The sequence below is a fragment of the Pelophylax lessonae genome (genome assembly GCF_965119305.1).
Source record: "Pelophylax lessonae genome assembly, chromosome: 1".
NCBI classification, from domain to species: domain Eukaryota; kingdom Metazoa; phylum Chordata; class Amphibia; order Anura; family Ranidae; genus Pelophylax; species Pelophylax lessonae.
In genome coordinates this window covers 30544129-30567793 of record NC_138768.1, presented here as the reverse complement: position 1 = coordinate 30567793, position 23665 = coordinate 30544129, and the positions used below count along the sequence as shown (strand labels likewise).

The 23665-nt window shown below is 46.0% G+C and overlaps 1 protein-coding gene across 1 annotated transcript in view; it reads right to left on the bottom strand.

The window, feature by feature from the left end:
* Window positions 1–10393, bottom strand: part of LOC309567350 (vomeronasal type-2 receptor 26-like) — a gene marked incomplete at both ends in the record, with an annotated part of 116841 nt that extends 106448 nt beyond the window's left edge. Inside the window, one exon of the mRNA XM_082272765.1 lies at window positions 10176–10393. Within this exon, the coding sequence (XP_082128891.1) occupies window positions 10176–10393 (218 nt within the window). The remainder of the gene's footprint in view (window positions 1–10175) is intronic.
* Between the last annotated feature and the right edge of the window lie 13272 nt (window positions 10394–23665).

Genomic DNA, 23665 nt, shown 5'->3' with positions numbered 1-23665 from the left:
GTATATCTACCTTCTACAATTTAATGCAAGACAAAGTTACATAGTTTGTGAGGTCGAAAAAAGACACCAGTCCATCCAGTTCAACCTATGATGTGTGTGTGTGATTGCTATTAACCGTACATTGTATACCCCTGTATGTTGTGGTCTTTAAGGTGCCCATCTAATAGTTTTTTGAAACTATAAATGCTCCCTGCTGATACGACTGCTTGTGGAAGAGAATTCCACATCCTTACTGCTCTGACAGTGAAGAACCCCTTACGTATTTTAAAGTTAAACCGTTTTTCCTCAGGTTTTAGTGAGTGGCCACGTGTCTTATTGTATTCCCTTTCTCTGAAAAGTTTGTTCCTTATGCTAGGGTCGCCAGTACAGTATTTGTACATTGATATCATATCCCCCCTCAATCGTCTCTTCTCCAGAGAGAATAAGTTCAGTGCTTGTAGTCTTTCCTCATAGCGGATGCCCTCCATTCCCCTAATTATTTTTGTTGCCCTTCTTTGGACTCTCTCCAGTTCCAGCACATCCTTCCTGAGGACCGGTGCCCAGAACTGGACAGCATACTCCAGATGTGGCCGGACCAGAGTCTTGTAGAGTGGGGGAACAATCTCTTTATTTCTGGAGTGAATTCCCTTTCTTATACATCCCAATATTCTGTTGGCTTTGCTTGCAGCAGCTTGGCATTGCATGCCACTGCCAAGCCTGTTGTCTACCAGTACCCCCAGGTCCTTTTCCATCCTAGACTCACCCAGAGGTTTCCCCCCCCAGTGAGTAGCTTGCTTTCGTATTTCTGACGCCCAAGTGCATTACTTTACATTTTTCAAAATTAAACCTCATCTGCCATGTAGTTGCCCACCTCATTATTTTGTTCAGATCCGCTTGTAAGGTTTCCACATCCTGTATAGAAGATATTGGCATGCTTAGTTTAGTATCATCCGCAAATACTGAGATTGTACTCAATATCCCCTCCTCTAGATCATTTATGAATAAATTAAACAGGATTGGCCCAGGACAGAACCTTGGGGGACCCCACTTTCCACACCCGCCCAATCCGAGTACTCCCCATTAATCACCACCCTCTGTACTCTCCCCTGGAGCCAGTTCTCTATCCAGGTACTCACCCTATGGTCCATACCTACCTTCCTTAGTTTGTACAGTAAGCGTTTGTGGGGAACGGTGTCAAAGGACTTTGCAAAGTCCAGATACACCACATCCACAGGCTTACCTTTATCTAGGTGGCAGCTCACTTCATCGTAGAAGGTTAATAGATTGGTTTGGCAAGAACGATTTTTCATGAATCCATGCTGATTACTACTAATAATACCATTTTCATTACTAAAGTCTTGTATGTAGTCCCTTAACATCCCCTCAAAAATCTTGCAGACTACTGATGTTAGGCTGACCGGCCTATAGTTAACTGGGATATATCTTGGCCCTTTTTTAAATATTGGTACCACATTGTTTATTTTCCAATCAGCTGGCACCATACCCGTCTGTAGACTATCCTTAAAGATCAAGAATAATGGTCTGGCAATCACCTGGCTGAGCTCTTTAAGAACCCTCGGGTGCAAGTCATCCGGTCCCAGTGATTTATTTATGTTAAGTTTCTCTAGTTTAGTTCTAAGTCTATCTTCTGTTAGCCATGGCGGTACTTCCTGAGGTGTATTATTTCATTTAGCCTTACAAGCTAGGTTAGTGTAGCCCCCCGATTCTTTTGTGAAGACTGAAGAGAAGAAATTATTTAACACTTCCGCCTTTTCTCTGTCCTCTGTGGCCATATTTCCTTTGTCGTCTTTTATGGGGCCAATGTGTTCAGGTCTCGCTTTCTTACTGTTTATATACTTAAAGAATTTCTTGGGGTTCTTTTTACTCTCTTCCGCTATATGTCTCTCGTATTCTATTTTAGCCGCCTTGATTTCGTCTTTACATTTCTTATTACACTCTTTGTAATGCTTGAATGCTGCCAATGACCCCTCAGTCTTGTATTTTTTGAAGGCCTTTTCTTTAGTATTAATATGCATTTTTATGTTGGAGTTTAGCCACCCAGGGTTTAGTTTTGCTCTTTTAAATGTATTTCCCTTTGGAGTACACTGGCCAATCTCTTTGTTTATTATGCTCTTGAAGCACTCCCATTTTTTCTCCGTGTTCTTTGTTTCCAGGGTTCTACCCCATTTGATATTTTCTAGCAGAGTGTGCAGTTTTGGGAAATTGGCTCTTTTGAAATTCAGTGTCCTTATATTACCCTTGTGTTTCCTATTACTATGATAAATACTGAAACAATTTGACCTATGGTCACTGTTTCCTAAGTTGCCCCATATTTCTATATCCGTGATCAGGTCTGTATTGTTGGTAATCAGTAGGTCAAGTACCGCATTGTTTCTTGTCAGTACATTCACCATCTGACCCATAAAATTGTCCTGCAAAACATTTAGGAACTGCATTATAAGTCCCCCATTATAATGACATTTCCCATCCTTGCTGCCAATCCTATCTGTAAAATGAGGTCCGCCTCCCCCTCCTCCCTCAGGTTGGGGGGCCTATAGCATACGCCCAATATTACCTTCCCTATAGTGCCTTCCCTTTTAAGTTCTACCCATAGGGATTCTGCCTCGTCCATAGCTCCATTATTAATAGCATCCCTCATATTTACCTGTACACTGTTCTTAATATACAGACAGACCCCTCCCCCTTTTTTACCTTCTCTATCCCTGCGATAAAGGGAATACCCCTGAATGGTAGCCATCCAATCATGAGAGCTGTCAAACCAAGTCTCTATTATCCCCACAAAATCTAAGTCCTCCTCAAAGATCAGTAGCTCCAGCTCTCCCATCTTGTTGGCCAGGCTTCTGGCATTGGTATACAAACCTCATAATTTTGACCGGTTGCATATATCCTCGTTTGATGTTGTTTTTAGGGTGCTCTTGTGATTTTTCCCCATACCCACCTTTGGTTTAGGAGCTCTGAACACCCTACCGCTAATGTCCCCAATTGTGCCCTACCTGTACCTCGAGCCACATCTCTCACTATCAATGCAGCCTCACTAGTGTCCATCAATGTATCCTCACCAGTGCCTATCAATGCAGCCTCACCAGTGCTCATCAATACAAGCTCATCAATGCTCATCAGCTCAGTCTCATCAATGCCCATCAGTGCAGCCTCATCAGTGCCCATAAATGCAGCCTCATCAGTGCCCAGCCATCAATGTAGCCTGTTTAGTGTCCATTAATGCAGCCTGACCAGTGCCCATCAATCCATGCTGTTTAGTGCCCATCAATGCAACCTAATCAGTGCCCATCAATGCAGCCTGATCAGTGCCCATCAATGCATCCTGATCAGTGCCCATCCAATGCAGCCTTTCAGTGCCTATCCAATGCAGCTTCACCAGTGCCCATCCAATGCAGCCTCACCAGTGCCCACCAGCTCACCCATCAATTCAGTCTCAGCAGTGGCCATCAATGCAGCCTCACCAATGTCAATCAATGCAGCCTCACCAGTGTCCATCAATGCAGCCTGATCAGTGCTCATCAATGCAGCCTCACCAGTGCCCATCAGCTCATCCTCATCAATGCCCATCAATGCAGCCTCACCAGTGCCCATCAATTCAGTCTCACCAGTGCCCATCAATGTAGCCTCACCAGTGTCCATCAATGCAGCCTCACTGGTGCCCGTCACTATGGGTCCTGCTGGCCGGTGGCCTGTAGTTTCTGCTGGGAGCTGGCCATGGTCTTTGTGCCCTGCTGGCCATTGGCCTGTAGGTTCTGCTTGGAGTTGGCCCTAGCCTGTGGGCCACAGGCCATGGCCAGCTCCCAGCAGGACATACAGGCCAGCAGGACCCATAGGCCATGGCCAGCAGGACCCACAGGCCATGGCCAGCAGGACCCACAGGCTATGGCCAGCAGGATCCACAGGCCATGGCTAGCAGGATCCACAGATCATGGCTAGCAGGATCCACAGGCTATTTTGAGGTTACTGGGTGGGTACTGGGGCAGGGTAAATGGGGTGAATGGGGGTAGAGAGATTGAATGTGGGGGTCATCTGGGGGTGTCAGGGTCTTACCTCAGCTATGGCAACTGCAAGCTCAGCTCAGCGGGTCCTTGCACGGCCTCCTCCAGTCCTGGGGGGATGATGCTGCTGTCCTGGGGTCAAGTAAACTTGCCAGCACTCAGCCCAACAGTCTAAGCCAGTCATGTCACATGCATCCTGACTTCCTGGCTCACCCTGCCACTGCCTGCCTCCAAGATCCAGGAGTTGTAGTTTCCTGGCTGGCCTCGCTACTCTCAAATCTCCACCCACCGGGAGCTTGAGCATTGCCGCGGACTACAACTCCCAGAATGCAGCAGCATCATCAGCTAGTTGGCCACTGTGGCAGCCGTTCCCCTGGCCTGACCTCCACAGAAACCACAAGAAGAAAACAAAAATTGTCAGCGGGCAGCTGTCGCTGTGCTGGCCATTTTAAATATAAGTTAGGGTGACCTGGAGGGCCATTGCCACCCTGCCTCCCGGCCTAGCCCACCCCTGGTTCACAGTATTGCAATGACAGACATTGCATGTGATGCGCACCACATTGCTGTGCAGATCACATGCGATGTCTAAGTAATGCGAATTCAGCCATACAGTTTGTATGGCTGAATTTGCATCACATTTGGACCAAAAGGGTGCAGGACCCTTTTGGTTGTCAGCACTGGAATCGGATCGCATGGGTGTTCACACCCATGCGATCCGATTCCTGCACCATTTCACATTTTGCACTGCGATCTGCGAACCAATCTGGTGGGTGTCATTACCTTTACATTGATACCTGCAGAGGTTCGCCTGCGAGTGACATGTGATGCGGGAACCTGCACTGAAATTTCGCTGCTTCCCACATTGCATAAGTGTAAACTCAGCCTAAAAGTGAAGTTAAAAATAATAAAACTGAAAGAAAGACATAAGTAAAGTAAAAATAAATATATAAAGAGTCACAGTTGATACCCTTAAGCACTTATGTAAAAATATGTGCAGCTAGGAATGGTAACTGTCACCTGTGTAACACATATTGGAGGAGAGAAATAGTTCTATTACAATATTTATGGTTAACTCTAAAATGAAGAGCTGGAAGGGCTTTTGAAAGCATCACTTAAGGATGTTTGTTTCATGGGTGCATGCAATTTTTATATATACACAGGTGTATCTCATAAAATTAAATTATCATCAAAAAGTGAATTTATTTCAGTAATTCAATTCAAAAAGTGAAGCTCATATATTTTATATAGAGTGATGTATTTTAACCACATCTGGACCGGAAGATTTTCCCCCTTAATGACCAGGCCAGTTTTTCCAATATGGCACTGTGTTACTTTAACTGAAAATTGCCCGGTCATGCGACGCTGTACCCAAATAAAATGGATGTCTTTTTTTTCCCCCACAAATTGAGCTTTCTTTTGGGGGTATTTGATCACCTGTGCAATTTTTATTTTTTGCTCTATAAACAAAAAAAGAGCGACAACTCTGAAAAAAAAAAAACAATATTTTTCACTTTCTGCTATATAACATTCCCAATAAAAAAAATAAATAAATAAAAAATCTAATTTTTTCATCATTTTAGACCAATTTGTATTCTGCTATATATTTTTTTTTAAAAAATCCCAATACATGTATTTTGATTGGTTTGCGCAAAAGTTATCGCGTCTACAAACTAGGGGAAAGATTTATGTAATTTTTTATTTATTTATTTATTTTTATTAGTAATGGTGGCGATCTGTGATTGTTAGCGGGACTGTGACATTGCGATGGACAGATCTGAAACCTAACTGATATTTTTGACACTTTTGGGTGGATATGTACTGTTACGGATATGTACTGAAAATATGCGCTGTTACTGTACTAATGACACTGGCAGGGAAGGGGTTAACCCAGGGGCAATCAAAAGGTTAAATGTATGCCTAGGGGGTGTTTTATAACTTTAGGGGGAATGGGCTCATGGAATCAACACAGAGACCTGTGTTCCTATACAAGAGGAACACAGGAGCTCTGTGTTGATTGCTGAGAGAACAACGGTCTGCTGTGTTTACAACAGCAGACCACCGTTCTCTCTCCATGGGGAGCGATCGCGAGTGCCCGGCGATTCGCGGGGACCTGCTGACCTGCCGCCATATATATGCGGTGGCTGGTCGGCAAGTGGTTAAGCATTTTTTCTTTTAATTTTTAAGATTATGGCTTACAGCTAGTGACAACCCAAAATTCAGTATCTCAGAAAATTAGAATAGTACAGAAGACCAATAACAAAAAAGATTTTTAATACAGAAATGTTGGCTTAGTGAAAAGTCTGTCCATGTACAGTATAGTATGCACTCAATACTTGGTTGGGTCTCCTTTTGCATCAATTACTGCTTCAATGCGGCGTGGCATGGAGGCGATCAGCATGTGGCACTGCTGAGGTGTTATGGAAGCCCAGGGTACTTTGATAGCGGCCTTCAGCTCATCTGCATTGTTGGGTCTGGTGTTTCTCATCTTCCTCTTGACTGTATCTATAGATTCTCTATAGAGTTTGCTGGCCAATCAAGCACAGTGATACCATGATCATGTGACCAGGTATTGGTACTTTTGGCAGTGTGGGCGGTGCCAAGTCCTGCTGGAAAATAAAATCAGCATCTCCATAAAGCTGGTCAGCAGAGGGAAGCATGAAGTGCTCTAGAATTTCCTGGTAGAGGGCTGCACTGACTTTGGACTTGATAAAACACAGTGGACCAACACCAGCAGATGACACGGCTCCCCAAATCATCACTGACTGTGGAAAATGTTGCATTTCATTTGGAAATGAAGGTCCCGGAGTCTGGAGGAAGAGTGGAGAGGCACAGAATCTAAGTTGCATGTGGTCAAGTGTGAAGTTTCCACAGTCAGTGATAATTCGGGGAGCCATGTCATCTGCTGGTGTTGGTCCACTGTGTTTTATCAAGTTCAAAATAAGCTGCCCACATTGCCAAAACTACCAATACCTGGTCACATGATCATGGTGTCACTGTGCTTGATTGGTCAGCAAACTCGCCTGATCTAAACCCCCATAGAAAATCTTTGGGGTATTGTCAAGAGGAAGATGAGACACCAGACTCAACAATGCAGAGGAGCTGAAGGCCGCTATCAAAGCAACCTGGGCTTCCATAACACCTCAGCAGTGCCACAGGCTGATCACCTCCATGCCACGCTGCATTGATGACGTAATTCATGCAAAAGGAGCCCCGGCCATTGAGTGCATCCTATACTGTACATGGACAGACTTTTCACTAAGCCAACATTTCTGTATTAAAAATCCTTTTTTTTTATTGGTCTTATGTAATATTCAAAATTTCTGAGATACTGAATGTTGGGGTGTCACTCGCTGTAAGCAATAATCATCATAAAAATTAAAAGAAAGAAATGCTTGAAAAATATCACTCTGTGTGTAATGAATCTAAATAAAATTTAATTTCAGTTTGGATTTAATTACTGAAATAAATTACCTTTTTGATGATATTCTAATTTTCTGAGATACACCTGTATATTGTTTTGTGAGTAATAAAAAATAATGTCAGTGGTTTTTTTTTTTTTTTTCTGAAAAAACAGCTTTGATACGCAATTCCACAGATATGGTGCAACGTAAAGATTTACAATTATCATCATTTATTTCTACAGGTTCTCTGCTTTCAGAAATATACTGTATAATGTTTGGGGAGTTTAAAGTAATTTTCAGGTCTAAAAATGTGAATTTTCCCATGTGTGTCAAAACATTAAAATCAAACTCCAGGCAGATAATGAAATACATAAATGAAAAGCATACACGGGAGCTGATTTACCTGCCAAAAGATTTGTATTTCTGTCCATCCAGTTCTGATATTTACACAGCTCTGCCATATACAGGACAGGACTGGAGACCTGATTTTTCTCTGCTGCAGTTCAGAAACAATTACAGGTTTTGTCCCTCCCCCAGTCTGTTGCTGATACCAAGTAAAATGCCGTCTCTTAACCCCTTTACGCAGGTGTAACGCAAATATGAGGCCTCGGCTTCGAGAGGTTGTACCGGGGTGATGCCTGCAGCTAGAGTGATCACCCCGGGATTGTTGTTTAGAGTCGACGGTCGTTTTTTTTGTAATAGCAATCGATGCGCCTCAGTAGTCACTCGGTTGTTATTACAATAAGCAGGAGGGGACACCCCCTCCTCCTCCTCCCGCCGCCTTCCACTGCTCGTCTCAGGTCTCCCGTCCCACTGGGAGACCCGAGCGACCCGAGTGACCAGCTGGCAGTATTAAAAACAGCTAAACTTGGGGTTTTGAATGCTTTTAAGTGCAGAGGAGGGGTTTGGGGTCTTTTAGACCCCAGATCCCTCCACAAAGAGTACCTGTCACTGCCTTTTACTGTCACAAGGGATGTTTAAATTGCAATAAATGTGATCATTTTTTTAAATTTTTTAAAGGGACAGTGTAAAAATAAATAAAATTAAATAAAATAAATAATAACTAAAAAAAATAAAAGATTTTAGCGCCCCGTCCTTCCATGATCGAAGTCGCGCCCACATATGTATATGGCGTTTCAAACCACACATGTGAGGTATTGCCGCGATCAGAGTAGTGAGTAGAGTGAGAGCAATAATTCTAGCACAATACCTTCTCTGAGCCCCGGTTCACACTTCTGCGTGTGCGGGGTTCGCATGTAATGTCGGAGCGCACTGCTCCGACATTACATGCGATCAGCTGTGCGGTGCGAGTTTAGCCATACAGTTTGTATGGCTAAATTCGCATCGCACCCGCAGCAAACACGCACAGGAGGCATTTTTGCTGCCGCATCAGGATCGGATCGCACAGCGGTTCACACTTGTGCAATCCGATCCTGTGCGAACTGCACGATCGCACTGCGATATGCGATCGAACTGGGGGTGTCGTTAAGATTACATTGACACCCCCAGCGTATCGCATATGGCAGTGTGAACTGCCGGGGGTGCGTGTGCGATGCGGGAACAGGCTGCGAGTTCACAGCCTTCCCGCATCGCATCAGTGTGAACCGGACCTGAAACTCTAAACTGGTAACCATTAACATTTTTTAAAATGTCATCATTAAAAAATCATCGAGTTTTTTAAGTACTGTAGTTTGTTCCCCATCCACAGGTGTGTGCAACTTCAAAGCATGACATGTTAGATATCTATTTACTCAGTCTAACATAATCTTTCACATTATACAAAAGAATTGGACTAACTTTACTGTTTTTCTTTTTTAGTTCATGAAATTGCATTTGAAAGACCTCTGCGCAAATACCATGTGACATAAAATATTGCAATGATCCTCATTTTATTATATCTATCATTTTATTTATTATTTATCTAGGGTCTCTGCTAAAAAAAAAAAAAAATAAATATAATGTTTGAGGGTTTTAAGTAGTTTTCTAGCAAAAAATACAGATTTTAAACTTGTAAGCAACAGATGTCAGAAAAAGCCTTAAACGTGAAGGGGTTAAACCAGTGTAATGATGTACTAATGAATATGGAGATGCATTCATTTGTGTCTTTTATAACTGCCTGGGGTTCGGATTTAAAACCTTTAAACATACATAAAGGTTATAAAAACAATTTGGTAGAAGAACCCTCGGCTCTGCCCTGCGTTTGAGTTTGCAAAAAATAAATAATAACAGCACAGATTGCATGTATGGCGCTATAAAGAATGGAAACGGAACAATTGGAATTAAACTGTGAGTGCATTTAACACTTTCTGCAAAAACATTTCCCTTCCTCTAGAGGATTTTTTGTAAATTTGTTCACACACATGTTAAAATCTGCATTTTTTATTATAAAACTACCTAAAATCCCCAGAACTGAATATATTTTCTGAAAGCAGAGGCCTTGTAAATCAAAAATCTGTGAATTCTGACAGTGGAGAGTCCCACTTTCAGAATACAATGTCTCAGTGGGGAGGATTCCTCCATCTACCTCGCTGGGGGGAAAAACATAAATCATCCATTGACAGTATTAAAGTGATCACTTTTACAGCAAAAAAAAAACAAAACAAAAAAGTAATAGATCAGTTTGCATGTAAATGAGCAGATATTTTATATACATTATATACTGTACAGTCTTATAATATGTCCATCACGTGTATTTCTTCCAATCATTGTGTAAAGTTCTATTTGTTGTCACCCTGATCACTTTGTTTTTTCTCTTCCTAGCAAGTAAGTTACATACCTGTATGTCTTTTCTTCCGGTGAATCTAGATTTTCTTTTTTTGACCTCACAGTGAACACTCCTCCAATGATCACATCTCCATCCTGAAAATATTGGAATTCATCAAATACCTGAATATGATTAAGGGTACAGGCCGGACTCTGCATTCCTGATCTCAAGAGTGTCGTACATTGCAGGATCACACAGAACTGGAAGATGTAGGTAAATGATACACCCATGGCTCCGATCACTGGATTCTTCTTTAGTTAGAGTCTATAATTTTAATTGTGACACAGACCTCCGCACCATGTGTATCACAACAACAATATGATGAGCTGGCTCCTCTCCTCTCTTTTTATACAGTTCAGTACCATACATCTCTCATTGTTCTCAAAATACCGACATCATCTTCTATCTACTTTTAGTTGTTTGTGCAGGTAGTTTATTTGTGAGTGGTTAAGTTTAGTCCTCTATTATTCATTTTATTTTAAAACCTCTAAACCAAGACACAATATTCCTTTACTTAAAGTAAACTAAAAACTATTCTGCATGCCAAATAATTCATACAATTGAAATACACAGGTAGTACCAGATAATATCATAATGATTCTTCCACTTACAATAACAACGCACATAAATGTTCTATATGACTGTTTTATAATCTTAAAGTAACTCTGTAAACTAAGCACGGCCTGTAAAATAAGCACATGTTTACTTACCTTTTTGTTGGCTATTGCCTTCAAACGTGTCCAAGTGTTGGAATACAGGCGGTCCCCGGGTTACAAACATCCGACTTACAAACAACTTCTACTTACAAACAGAGGGCGACAACAGGAAGTAAGAGGAAATCTACCCCTAGGAAGGGAAATTCACTCCTGCAAGAGTTCTCATGGGAAAAAGGTGTCTCCATTGAAGCTTTATCACCAATCCTTGTTTCCACAACAACCCAAAATATTCAAAATCAAATTGTCATAGGGACAGAAAGTGAGGTGAAATCTTCTAACCAGGGACACAGACAGCAAAACAAATATTACGGGGGTGGTAACCCTTCCTTATGCTATCCAAAAAACGTAAAAATTATTATTTTGGCTTGAGCTACACTTAAAAAATTTACCTGTTCCGACTTGCAAACAAATTTGACTTAAGAACAAACCTACAGTCCCTTTCTTGTTTGTAACCCAGGGACCGCCTGTACCTTCTTCTCCATGTCTTCTGTATATACACTTATGAAATAGCAATGGCTTTATGTTTTTTTTTTCCTAAAGTCATTCCACTTGGGCTCTCTCTGGAATGGTGGGAGTAGATCCACCAGAATTCCCCCCTTGAATTGAGAAGGGGAGACATGTCTCCCTTGAAACTTCCCACTATAATTCCTACTGTTGCCAGCACTCCAACACTTCTCTTCCTAACTTTCAGCACCCCAACACTCCTGCTGCCTTATGGCATTCTACATGCTGATTTGGGACAAAGAATGGCTTTTTGCACAAAATAGTGGCACTGGCTTGAACTTTGGGTAATCAAAAAAATAACTGATATGTATCATTGTAGAGGAGAAAAACTGCAAATTAATAGTCCCAATTACTGATTGAAATGTGTCCTCAAGTATGGCAGCTTGGACCAATGCACCAATGCATATATCATACCTGTGGGATCCATTCTACAAGCAGAAGCACAGGACCCAAATGCTAGTAGAGAGCTGTGTAGTAGCAGTGTCTACCACTGTGATCTCCAGTAGCTTCTGGGTCCTGTGCTGAACAGCTGCCTAGCTGCATTCTAATACAGGTGGTCAGAAGCTCTGCATGGATCTTACTCAGAGAATACTTTGCATTTAATTTACAAAGCTTTCTCTGATTGGATAAGATTGAGAGGTGTGGCACTGATGTCACAACCTCATGTGTTCAAAATGCAGCAGGGAAAGTACTTGGCAAAGGACACACAAGCTAGTTGAGATCACTGTAGTAGTGCTTTCTACTAAAGTGATTTCCAGATTCTAGAGGGATTCCACTGGTACGACATATGCATAGTTAGATTGATCCAAACTATGTAAAAAATGCCATATGGTGCATTAGCATGTTGGCAGGTACAGTGTTGCCTCCTATCAGTAGGGGGTGCTGTGTCACGGCTGCTGTACAGGAGAGAGGAATGGAAGACAAGAGAAACTTTGCCCCTCTGGAGCTTCCATCAGTGTCATCAGTAGAGCAGCTGACCCACTGAGCACTGCAACCCTGGGTGACCTCTACGGCCATTTTTAGTGACACAAAATGATGTGAATTTTGTGGAGTGAGCAGTGAAGGGATATGAAGAAGATAAAAGCAGCGCCAAAAATTGTGATAAAACTGAATAAAAACGTCCAATTATAGTCCAAAATGTCCAATACAGTATATGGAGGAAGGAAAGTAGGAGCAAGATCCCAGATACCGATGGTGAGGTCAGATGGAATGTACACCCAGTTGTGATGAGCACACTAACTGCTTACCAGATGGTGATCATATACAGGCCATGTAAAATTCTCAGACAGATCAACCAAGGAAAGGATATGTCACAGGACCTATTCTCAGTATCTCCAATATACCTCCAATAAACCTCAAAGAACAGAGGAGGACAATAGTGTAGACTGTACAAGTAGACATTTATTTATATAAAAGTAATGTACTCACAATCTTGCGAAAGATTTCAAAGCATAACATAAATCAAAGAACCGCGGTATACATAGCGTGCTGATCGGAGTCACCGTACGCGTGTCGTCATAGGAAATTACATCATCAGAGGCCTCAAGGGATAATTTTCATTCCCCAGAAACCCCAGGAGTTGTATGTATCCTCTACATCCATGCTGCCACAATCCTCCACCTCCTCCTCTTTCTCCTGTGTGTTTTGTGACCCAGCAGGAATGATATCTGCATTAGGGGGGCCTTGTGAGGAAAGGAAGTTCTCCTCTTCCTCCGGCTGTTCTGCCTCAAATGCCCTTTCCATGATTCCACGAAGTGTGTGCTCCAGCAGAAAGACTAGAGGGACAGTCTCACTGATGCATGCATCATCACGGCTCATCATCCTTATTGCCTCCTCAAATGGTGACATGACAGTGCATGGATCCTTTATCAGCAGCCACTGCATGGAAAAAAGAAGCCAAGCTCCCCTGAGCCTTTCCTTGTGCCATACTCATACAGGTACTCATTGATGACCATCTGCTGCGTGTGCAGCCACTGCAATGTTGAGTTGCACCAGGTGGGCATGTCACAAATGAGGCTGTTGGTGGGTAGGTTTAATTCCCATTGAATGTCAGCCAGCCGAGCACTGGCATTGTAGGACCACTGGAAATGGCCACAAACTTTTCTGGCCTGCCTCAGAAGATCTTGTAAGCCCGCATACCTGTTTAAGAAATGCTGCACCACCAAATTCAGGACATGTGGCAAGCATGTGTCAAGTGTCCCTGTCGGAGAGCGAAGAGAAGGTTGGTGTCATTGTCACATACAACCATTACTGGCTCAAGCTCCTGTGGCATCAACCACCTCAGAGCCTGCCATTGCAGAGCTGATAGAATGTCTGCCCGGAGTGGTTCCTGTCCCCTAGACAGACCAACTGAAGCACTGCATGACATCTTGTAGCCTGACTGCTTGCATAGCCCCTTGAACGCTTAGGGAACACTGCTGGATCACAGGACAATTAAGAAGAAGAGGCCATAGAGGAAGAAAAAGAGGAGGGGGTGGAGGAGACAGATGTGGCAGAATCACCACCAATGCTTTGGAGGCATGGTGGTGGAACAAGCACTGAACCCTGTTGTGATGGTGTTCACCGTCACTGGGAGTGAGGGACAGATACTTGGGGGATGCTGAGAGAATGGTTTGGATGGCTTCAGATGGGGCAGTAATATTTGTCAGCAATATCTCTCAGGAAATGTATAAAGATGAATGGTTTGACTTTTCAGATTGCTAGAATATTGCAGGGGTGTCTCATAGACCCTTGCTAGATAGTGAGATGGGGTGGGGTTTGTTATTGGTAAATGCCTGTATTCCATTGTTCTATTGTTTCTGTCTGCCTTAAGATAAACTTATTATGGGATGTATATGTGTATGTGGATTGGCTGCTAAGGAGGAGGGGGGATTGTCCCACAGTGTATATCTCTTTGTGCATGTGTTTGAATAAACAGTTTGAGTTCTACTTCACCCTCAATCAAGAGTCCTGTCTCTTATCCGAGGAATATGCACAAGGGATTGCTATGGTCTTCATTAGAGTTGAGTGGAGACCTGGATGTCCGTGTTCGGCGGGTTCGGCCGAACTTGAAAAAAAAGTCCGGGTCCGTGACCCGGACTTTTTCCGAACTTTACCCGGACACCGAACCCCATTGAAGTCAATGGGGACCCGAACTTTCAGGCACTAAAATGGCTCTAAAAAACCAATGGAAAGGGCTAGAGTGCTGCAAATGGCAGCAAAATGTAGTTAAGAGCATGGCAAGTGTTCTGCAAACAAATGTGGATAGGAAAATAACTTAAAACAACAAAAAAAAACAGAAAAATAAAACAATTTTCTTCATCTGTGAAGGACGAGGCCCATATGGAGTAGGAGAGAGGTTGAGGTGGCGGTGGATGTGGCGGTGTAGGTGGAAGCGGCGGTGGAGGGGGACGAGGTAGCCAACACTGCTTTTTTTCAGTCATTTTAAATTAGAGTACATCCCAAAAGAGTGAGAAAGATCAAAAATATAACAATGGCTGGGTAAGGCCGGTATCCATCTCTATTCTGCACAAGGTACGGACAAGTCCTGTGGGATCCGTGCCTGGTTCATTTTAATGAACGTGAGCTTGTCCACATTGTCTCTGGACAGGTGGCTGCGCTTGTCTGTGATAACGCCCCCAGCCGTGCTAAATACACATTCAGATAATACACTGGCTGCAGGGCACGCCAGCACCTCCAAGCGTAAAGGGCAAGCTCAGGCCATGTGCCCAATTTGGAGACCCAGAAGTTGAAGGGGGCAGACCCCTCTTTCACTACATGTAGGCGTGTGCACATATACTGCTCCACCATGTTGGTGAAATGCTGCCTCCTGCTAAGACATTCCATATGAGCTGCTGGTGCTGCTGTTTTTTGTGGCATGCTGACAAAGCTTTTCCACATTTCGGCCATGCTAACCCTGCCTTCTGAGGTGCTGGCGGTGCTCTGGTTGCGTTGGCGACCTCTTCCTCCTCCTCCTCTGCCTTGGCCTTGTGCTTCCACTGTGGCCCTGCTGTCAGGTGGGAATGCCAGCAGCATCGCGTCTACCAGCGTGCGCTTGTACTCGCCCATCTTGCGATCACGCTCCAGTGAGTGAATTAGGGATGGTACGTTGTCCTTGTAACGGGGATCCAGCAGCGTGGCCACCCAGTAATCAGCACAAGTTAGAATGTGGGCAACTCGGCTGTCGTTGTGGAGACACTGCAGCATGTAATCGCTCATGTGTGCCAGGCTGCCCAGAGGTAACGAAAGGCTGTCCTCTGTGGGAGGTGTATCGTCTGTGTCCTCTGTATCCCCCCAGCCACGCACCAGTGATGGCCATGAGCTGGCCTGGGTGCCACCATGCTGTGAACATGGTTCCATCTCCTCCTCCATCTCCTCATCCTCCAGAACTGTGCCCCTGCTGGACAATTGTGTCCCCGGCGTTTGTGGGTGCAGGAACCCACACTCAGAGTCACTTGTGAATGACTGCCCTGAAAGCCTTGGAAATGATCCCTCTTCCTCCTCCTGTGCCACATTCTCTTCCATCATCGCCCGAATCGTTTTTTTAAGGAGGCATAGAAGTGGGATAGTTAAGCTGACAACGGCGTCATCGGCACTGGCCATGTTGGTGGAGTACTCAAAACAGCGCAACAAGGCACACAGGTCTCGCATGGAGGCCCAGTTATTGGTGGTGAAGTGGTGCTGTTCCGCAGAGCAACTCACGCGTGCGTGCTGCAGCTGAATCTCCACTATGGCCTGCTGCTGCTCGCATAGTCTTTCCTGGCATGTGGAAGGTGGAGTTCCACCTTGTGGGCACGTCACATATGAGGCGGTGAGCGGGAAGGCCGAAGTTACGTTGCAGCGCTGACAGGCGAGCAGCAGCAGGGTGAGAACGCCGAAAGTGCGCACAGACGGCCCGCACTTTCTGCAGCTGCTCTGACATATCGGGGTAATTTTTAAGGAACCTCTGCACCACCAAATTCAGCACATGCGGCAGGCAAGGGATGTGCGTCAAACCGGCTAGGCCCAGAGCTGCTATGAGATTTCGCCCGTTATCGCACACCACCAGGCCGGGCTTGAGGCTCGCTGGCAGCAACCACTCATTTGTCTGCTGTTCCATGCTCCTCCACAACTCCTGCGTGGTGTGTGGTTTGTCCCCCAAACAGGCAAGTTTTAAAACTGCCTGCTGTCGTTTACCCCTGGCTGTGCTGAAGTTGGTGGTGAAGGTGTTACGCTGACCGGAGAGGGGGCGGTGGAGGATGAGGAAGCGGAGTAGGAGGAGTTAGGAACAGGTGGCAAACTGAAGCGCCCTGCAATCCTCGATGGTGGAAGGACATGCGCCAAATTGCTATCCGCCTCAGGCCCATCCGCCACTGCATTTACCCAGTGTGCCGTTTGGGAGATATAACGCCCCTGACCGTGCTTACTGGTCCACGTATCGGTAGTTAGGTGGACCTTGCCACAGATGGCGTTGCGCAGTGCACACCTGATTTTTTCCCCCACTTGGTTGTGCAGGGAAGGGATGGCTTGCCTGGAAAAGTAGTGGCGGCTGGGCACGACGTACTGTGGGACAGCCACCGACATAAGGCTTTTAAAACTGTGCGTCTCCACCAGACGGAATGACAGCATTTCAAAGGACAAGAATTTTGAAATGCTGGCATTCAGGGCCAAGGATTGCAGGTGGGTAGGGGGGTACTTCCTCTTCCTCTGAAGTGTTTGGGAGATGGAAAGCTGAACGCTTCCACGGGACATTGTGGAGATGGTTGGTGACCCAGGTGGTGGTGTTGCTGACAGATCGTCTGTTTGAGGTGTCACTACAGAGGTGGATGAAGAGGCCGAGACTGCAGCAGAAGAGGAAGCAGGAGGAGCCAGAGACCTTTCTTGGTTTTGAAGGTGTCTACTCCACTGCAGCTCGTGCTTTGCACTTAGATGCCTGATCATGCAGGTTGTGCTCAGGTTGAGAAGGTTTATGCCTCGCTTCAGGCTCTGATTGCACAGGGTGCAAACCACTCGTGTCCTGTCATCAGCGCATTGTCTGAAGAACTTCCACGCTAGAGAACTCCTTTGCACTGGCTTTGGTGCGCTCGATCCCTTGCTGCGTTGGGCAGTAGCAGGCGTATTGTCTAGGGCCCGGCCGCTCCGCTTCTGCGCCCTGCTCCCTCTTCTGCAGTGCTGGTGGCTCTGTGCGACCACCGCCTCTTCCTCCAAACTACTCAGGTCACCTGCATGACCTTCATTCCATGTGGGGTCGAGGACCTCATCGTCCTCCACATCATCTTCCACCCAGTCTTCACCCCTGCCCTCCTTGTCGGTCTCCACAATTCTGAGTGCCGCAGCAGTTGGCACCTGCGTTTCGTCATCATCGGAGACGTGCTGCGATGGTCCTTCCATGTACTCATCTTGAGAAATAAGTGGTTGGGCATCGCTGCACTCAATCTCTTCCCCTTCTGGGGCAGGGCTAGGTGGATGGCCCTGGGAAACCCTGCTGACAGAGTCATCAAAAAGAAGAAGAGGCTGCTGCATGACTTGGGGCTCAGACTGCTTGCCTGATTTGCAAGGGGGTGAGGTGAAAGACGGTTGGACATCGGCTGCAGGTGCCAACTCTGACCTTTCTGCAGTAGACTGGGTGGGAGACAATGTGAAGGAACTGGAGGCACTGTCAGCAACCCAATCTACTATCGCCTGTACTTGTTCTTGCCTCAACACTTGTAGAGGCGCATGATGCCCTACCAAATACTGCTGCAGGTTCTGTCACCTACTCACACTTGAGGAAGGTGTTTCACTTGTGTGTGTAGCTGGCACAGATCGACCACGTCCTCTCCTTGCAACAGGAGCTCTACCAGCAGCACCACGACCCAGGCCACGGCCCCTATTTGACGTTCTCCTCACATTTCTGTTATTTATGATCTTGCCCTAGAAAGGTGTTTATTGAATAGCGGAACAAAACAACAACAGTATCGTACGGGTGTATCTGACAGTCAAATATGCAAACTATGCCGCAATTTAAAGTTTTTTACCCCAAAAGGGTGTATATTGAATAGCGGAATAGGAAAAAGGTTAAAAAAATGGTGTATCTCACACGTACAAACACCGACTAGGCCCTGATTAAAATTTTTTGTACCCTAAAGGGAGGATGAGGAAGAAGAGTAGGAGGAGTTGGGAACAGGAGGCAAACTGAAGCGCCCTGCATTCCTTGGCGGTGGAAGGAGATGCGCCAAACAAATTTAAAAGGTGTATCTCACACGTACCGATACAGACTATGCCGTAATTTAATTTTCTTACACTCCAAAAGGGTGTATATTGAATAGCGGAATAGGAAAAATGTTATAATACGGTGTATCTCACACGTCAGTATCGCACGGGTGTATCTCACAGTCAAATATGCAAACTATGCCGCAATTTAATTTTTTTTACCCCAAAAGGGTGTTTATTAAATAGCGGAATAGAAAAACAGTATACAAATAAAACAGGTGTATCTCACAGTCAAATATGCAAAGTATGCCGCAATTTAATTTTTTTCACCCCAAAAGGGTGTATATTGAATAGCGGAATAGAAAAAAATTATATAAAACGGTGTATCTCACACGTACAAACCCAGACTAGGCCCCGATTACAATTTTTTGTACCCTAACGGCAGGATGAGGATGAGGAAGAGGAGTAGGAGGAGTTCGAAAGAGGAGGCAAACTGAAGCGCCCAGCAATCCTCTGCGGTGGAAGATGCACCCAAAAAATTTAAAAGGTGTATCTCACACGTACCGATACAGACTATGCCGCAATTACATTTTTTAGCCCAAAAGGGTGTATATTGAATAGCGGAATAGAAAAAAATTTATAAAACGGTGAATCTCACACGTACAAACACAGACTAGGCCCCGATTACAATTTTTTGTACCCTAAAGGCAGGATGAGGATGAGGAAGAGGAGTAGGAGGAGTTCGGAACAGGAGGCAAACTGAAGCGCCCTGCAATCCTCGGCGGTGGAAGATGCGCCCAAAAAATTTGAAAGGTGTATCTCACACGTACCGATACAGACTATGCCGCAATTTAATTTTTTTTACCCCAAAAGGGTGTATATTGAATAGCGGAATAGAAATTTTTTTATAAAACGGTGTATCTCACACGTACAAACACAGACTAGGCCCCGATTACAATTTTTTGTACCCTAAAGGAAGGATGAGGAAGAGGAGTAGGAGGAGTTCAGAACAGGAGGCAAACTGAAGCGCCCTGCAATCCTCGGCGGTGGAAGATGCGCCCAAAAAATTTGAAAGGTGTATCTCACACGTACCGATACAGACTATGCCGTAATTTAATTTTTTTTACCCCAAAAGGGTGTATATTGAATAGCGGAATAGAAAAAAGTATTTAAAAAGGTCTATCTCACACGTACTGATACAGACTATGTCACAATTTAATTTTTTTTACCCCAAAAAGGTGTATATTGAATAGTGGAATATAAAAAAAGTATATCAAATTGGTGATTTTCAATAGCACTTGTGAACACAGCAGTGTCTTATGTTTTATGTCACGGTCAGCAGCAGGCTATGAAGGGAAAAAAAAAAGAAATTCCCCTTTAACTTTGTAATTTTTAAATAGCAGATTAGAACAGCAATCTGTGGTAAAATATAGCTGAACGCTGCTCACAACAGACTGATAAAAATATATTTTTTTCTCCCTCCTCCTCAGTGGGCTCAAGTGAGGGCAAAAAGATCGTTCACTGCACCACCCCCCACACAGCAAAATCAAAGTAGATCGCTAACGGACGATTGTTCTGTCCTGTGTCTCCTAATCTCTCCCTGCCTAATCTCTCCAGCCTGTCCCTAAAATGCTCAGCACAATGTTGTTTTACCCTGTCTGCCCCTAATCAGCAGCAGCCAGCACCGTTATGTGTGCTCTCTCCCAACACTACAGCAGACTGACGCACTGCGCGCTGTGTCTCGAGCTTATAAAGACCTGGGTCCCATGCTTCAGCTGGCCAATCACAGCCATGCCATTAGTAGGCATGGCTGTGATGGCTTCTTTGGCACACCAGTTAAACGCTTGTTGATTGGCTGTTGAAAGCCAACCATTAAAAGCGCGCCATTACATACAAAAGAGGAAATAAAGTTACCGACACGGATTTTAAACCCGAACATACAGTAAAGTTTTCGGGTCCGTGTCCGGGTAGCAAAAATCCAATTATCCGGTACGGACCCGAATAATACAGTCCATGTTCACTCAACACTAGTCTTCATACTCCCTTGCATAATTATTAAGCTCTGTAAGAGCTTTTTCCTGCTTCACTCTCTGGGGAAAGAGAGGTTCACCCCCTGGAACATGGAGCCTTGTCGTAGGTCCAGAGTGGGTAGGAGACGGGGAGACTCCAACCAAGCTGCAGCGGTTCGTGGGGTCTGAGGTGGTTATGGTGTCTGGTGGAGTGCTTGGAGCCCTTGGGAAGCACTAGGAGCATTCTAAAAACTGAAGTACCCAGTTGATCCGTTACACCTGTCCTGCATCCTTCACGGCTGCCAGCAGAGTTACCCAGAGCGCCGTGAAGGAAATGTAATATCCCTGACCATGCCTGCTGGACCATGGGTCAGTAGTAATGTCAACCTTCCTGCTTACCGTTCTGTCCAACGAGGCCAAAGAATTGCCTTCCACATGATGGTAGAGAGCTGGAATGGCTGTACCTGAAAATAAATGTATTTTTGGAACCTGCCACTAGGGTACAGCACATTCTGCAAATTCATGAAAGGGGGCAGAATCTACCAGATGAAAAGTAAGCAGTTGTAGTGCTAGAAATTTGGCCAAGCTAGCATTTAGACGCTGAGCATGTGGATGGCTGGGACAGTATTTATTTTTTCATGGTTCAGCAACTGGGGTAGCAAAATTTGCCTGCTGGTCAAATCAACAGGTGGTGTACTGGGGGGAGCGTGGTTTCCGCATGCTGCTGTGAGGATGCTCTCTCTCTGAGCTCCTCCGGGATCCCTGCTTATTTCAGCCGCCAACTATGTTAATCTGCCACCTGCTCTCTCTTAAACGATGGGGAAACATACCGGGCGCTCCCTACCTCAGAAGCCGCCATCCTCGGGGACCATTAAGAGATTTCTAGCCACAGAGAACGAAGACTCCTTGGACGCCAGAGGCCTCGACCGCGCTCTGGTCAGTGCAGGCTCTGCCCCTCATTGGAGCTCTCCTTCACGCCACAGGTCTTTGCCTCATCGCGCTGCTCTGACGGGGCACAGATGGTTCCCCTAGCCAGTCTTCAGCAGCTGAACTCGTGAGCGGTCTCCCCACCAAGACCGAGCTTGCCTCGATGCTACACAGCCTGGAAAAGTCTATCAAAAAGGAAGTCTTCTCAGTGAGTGCTGACCTCTCCCACGTTCTCACTTGCGTAGAGGACTCGGAACACAGGCTTGGCTCACATGCCATTGCTATCAGAGGATTACAGAGCCACGCCAAGAAGCTTACTATTGCCCACAGAGTGGCGCTTTATTGCCTAGAAGATCAAGAAAACCGGAACCGGCACAATAATATCGGAATCTGCGGCCTGCCGGAGGCTACCAAAGACCCTGATCTCTTACCTACGGTACATGGCATTTTTAATAAACTGTTGGGACTTATGATTGATAACCCTATGAAAATAGATTGTGGCACAGCGCCCTTCGCCCTCGTAATCTTCAAGTGGATACCCTGCGTGATGTTATCTGAAGGGTCCACCATTACCCTGAGAAGGAGCTCATTATGCTCAGGGCAAGGGAAGCTGCCTCATTGGATTTTGATGGAGTCACCATCTCTTTGTACCCTGATCTTTGTACCCTGAACAGACTTTGAAAAGAAGTTGGGCCCTGAAGCCCCTAATGGAGAAATTGCATGCTAACTCCATTCCCTACCGCTGGGGTTTCCCTGCGTGCCTGATTGCCTCCAGGGATGGTCGCTCTGCCACCCTCAGATTTCTGGAGGATCTTGAAAAGTTTTGTCTGGATCTTAACATCACCCCCCCGGACGTGCCTGGTTGGCAGGATCAGGGCCGGCCTTTGGGGTGTGTGAGCTGTGCAGCCGCACAGGGCGCCATGGGCAAAAGGGGCGCCGTGCGGCCATTGCAGCTTGTACATGATCAGGCCGCACAGTGGGAGGTAAGCGGCGACCGCTGCATGGAGAGGGTTAACACAGGCCACGGCCGCCGCTTACCTCCCGCTGTGTGGCTGTGCCTGTGTCTTCTAGCTGCAGGGCTGAGCTGTGTATCACACACAACTCAGCCTCAGATCCACCGCCACTGACAGATCCCCCCCTCTCCAGGGACGCCAGAGGAGAGATCGTCGGCTCCCCCTCCTCCCGCCCCTTCTCCTCCTCCTCCCGCCCCTTCTCCTCCTCCTCCCACCCCTTCTTCTCATGGTAAGCCTCCATACTAAGGTAAGTAAGCTCTCTCCTGAATCAAATGTAAGGGGGGGCTCTGTGTGGGGGGTCTCTCATGTAAGGGGGGGCTTTGTGTTGGGGGTCTCATGTAAGGGGGGCTCTCTGTGGGGGTATCTGATGTAAGGGGGGGGCTTTGTATGGGGGGGTCTCTGATGTAAGGGGGGACTCTGTGTGGGGGTCTCTGATGTAAGGAGGGGCTTTGTGTGGGGGGGTCTCTAATGTAAGGGGGGCTCTGTGTGGGGGATCTCTGATGTAAGGGGGGGCTTTGTGTGGGTGGTCTCTGATGTAAGGGGGGCTTTGTGGGGATGGTCTCTGATGTAAGGGGCTCTGTGTGGGGGTCTCTTATGTAAGGGGGGCTTTGTGTGAGGGGTCTCTGATGTAAGGGAGCTTTGTGTGGGGGGTCTCTGATGTAAGGGGGCTCTGTGTGGGGGTCTCTGATGTAAAGGGGGCTTTGTGTGTGGGAGGTCTTTGGTGTGGGGGGTCTCTGATGTAAGGGGGCACTGTGTGGGGGGTCTTTGATGTAAGGGGGCTCTGTGTGGGGGGTCTCTGATGTAAGGGGGGGTCTCTGATGTAAGGGGGGCTCTGTGTGGGAGGGCTCTGATGTGGGGGGCTCTGATGTAAGGGGAGCTCTGTGTGCAGGGGCTCTGATGTAAGGGGAGCTCTGTGGGGGGCTCTATGGGGGGGCTCTGATGTAAGGGGGGCTCTGTGGGGATGGTCTCTGATGTAAGGGGGCTCTGTGTGGGGGGTCTCTGATGTAAGGGGGCTCTGTGTGGGGGGTCTCTGATGTAAGGGGGCGCTGTGTGGGGGGTCTTTGATGTAATGGGGCTCTGTGTGGGGGGTCTCTGGTGTAAGGGGGCTCTGTGTGGGGGGTCTCTGATGTAAGGGGGCTCTGTGTGGGGGTCTCTGATGTAAGGGGGCTCTGTGTGGGGGGTCT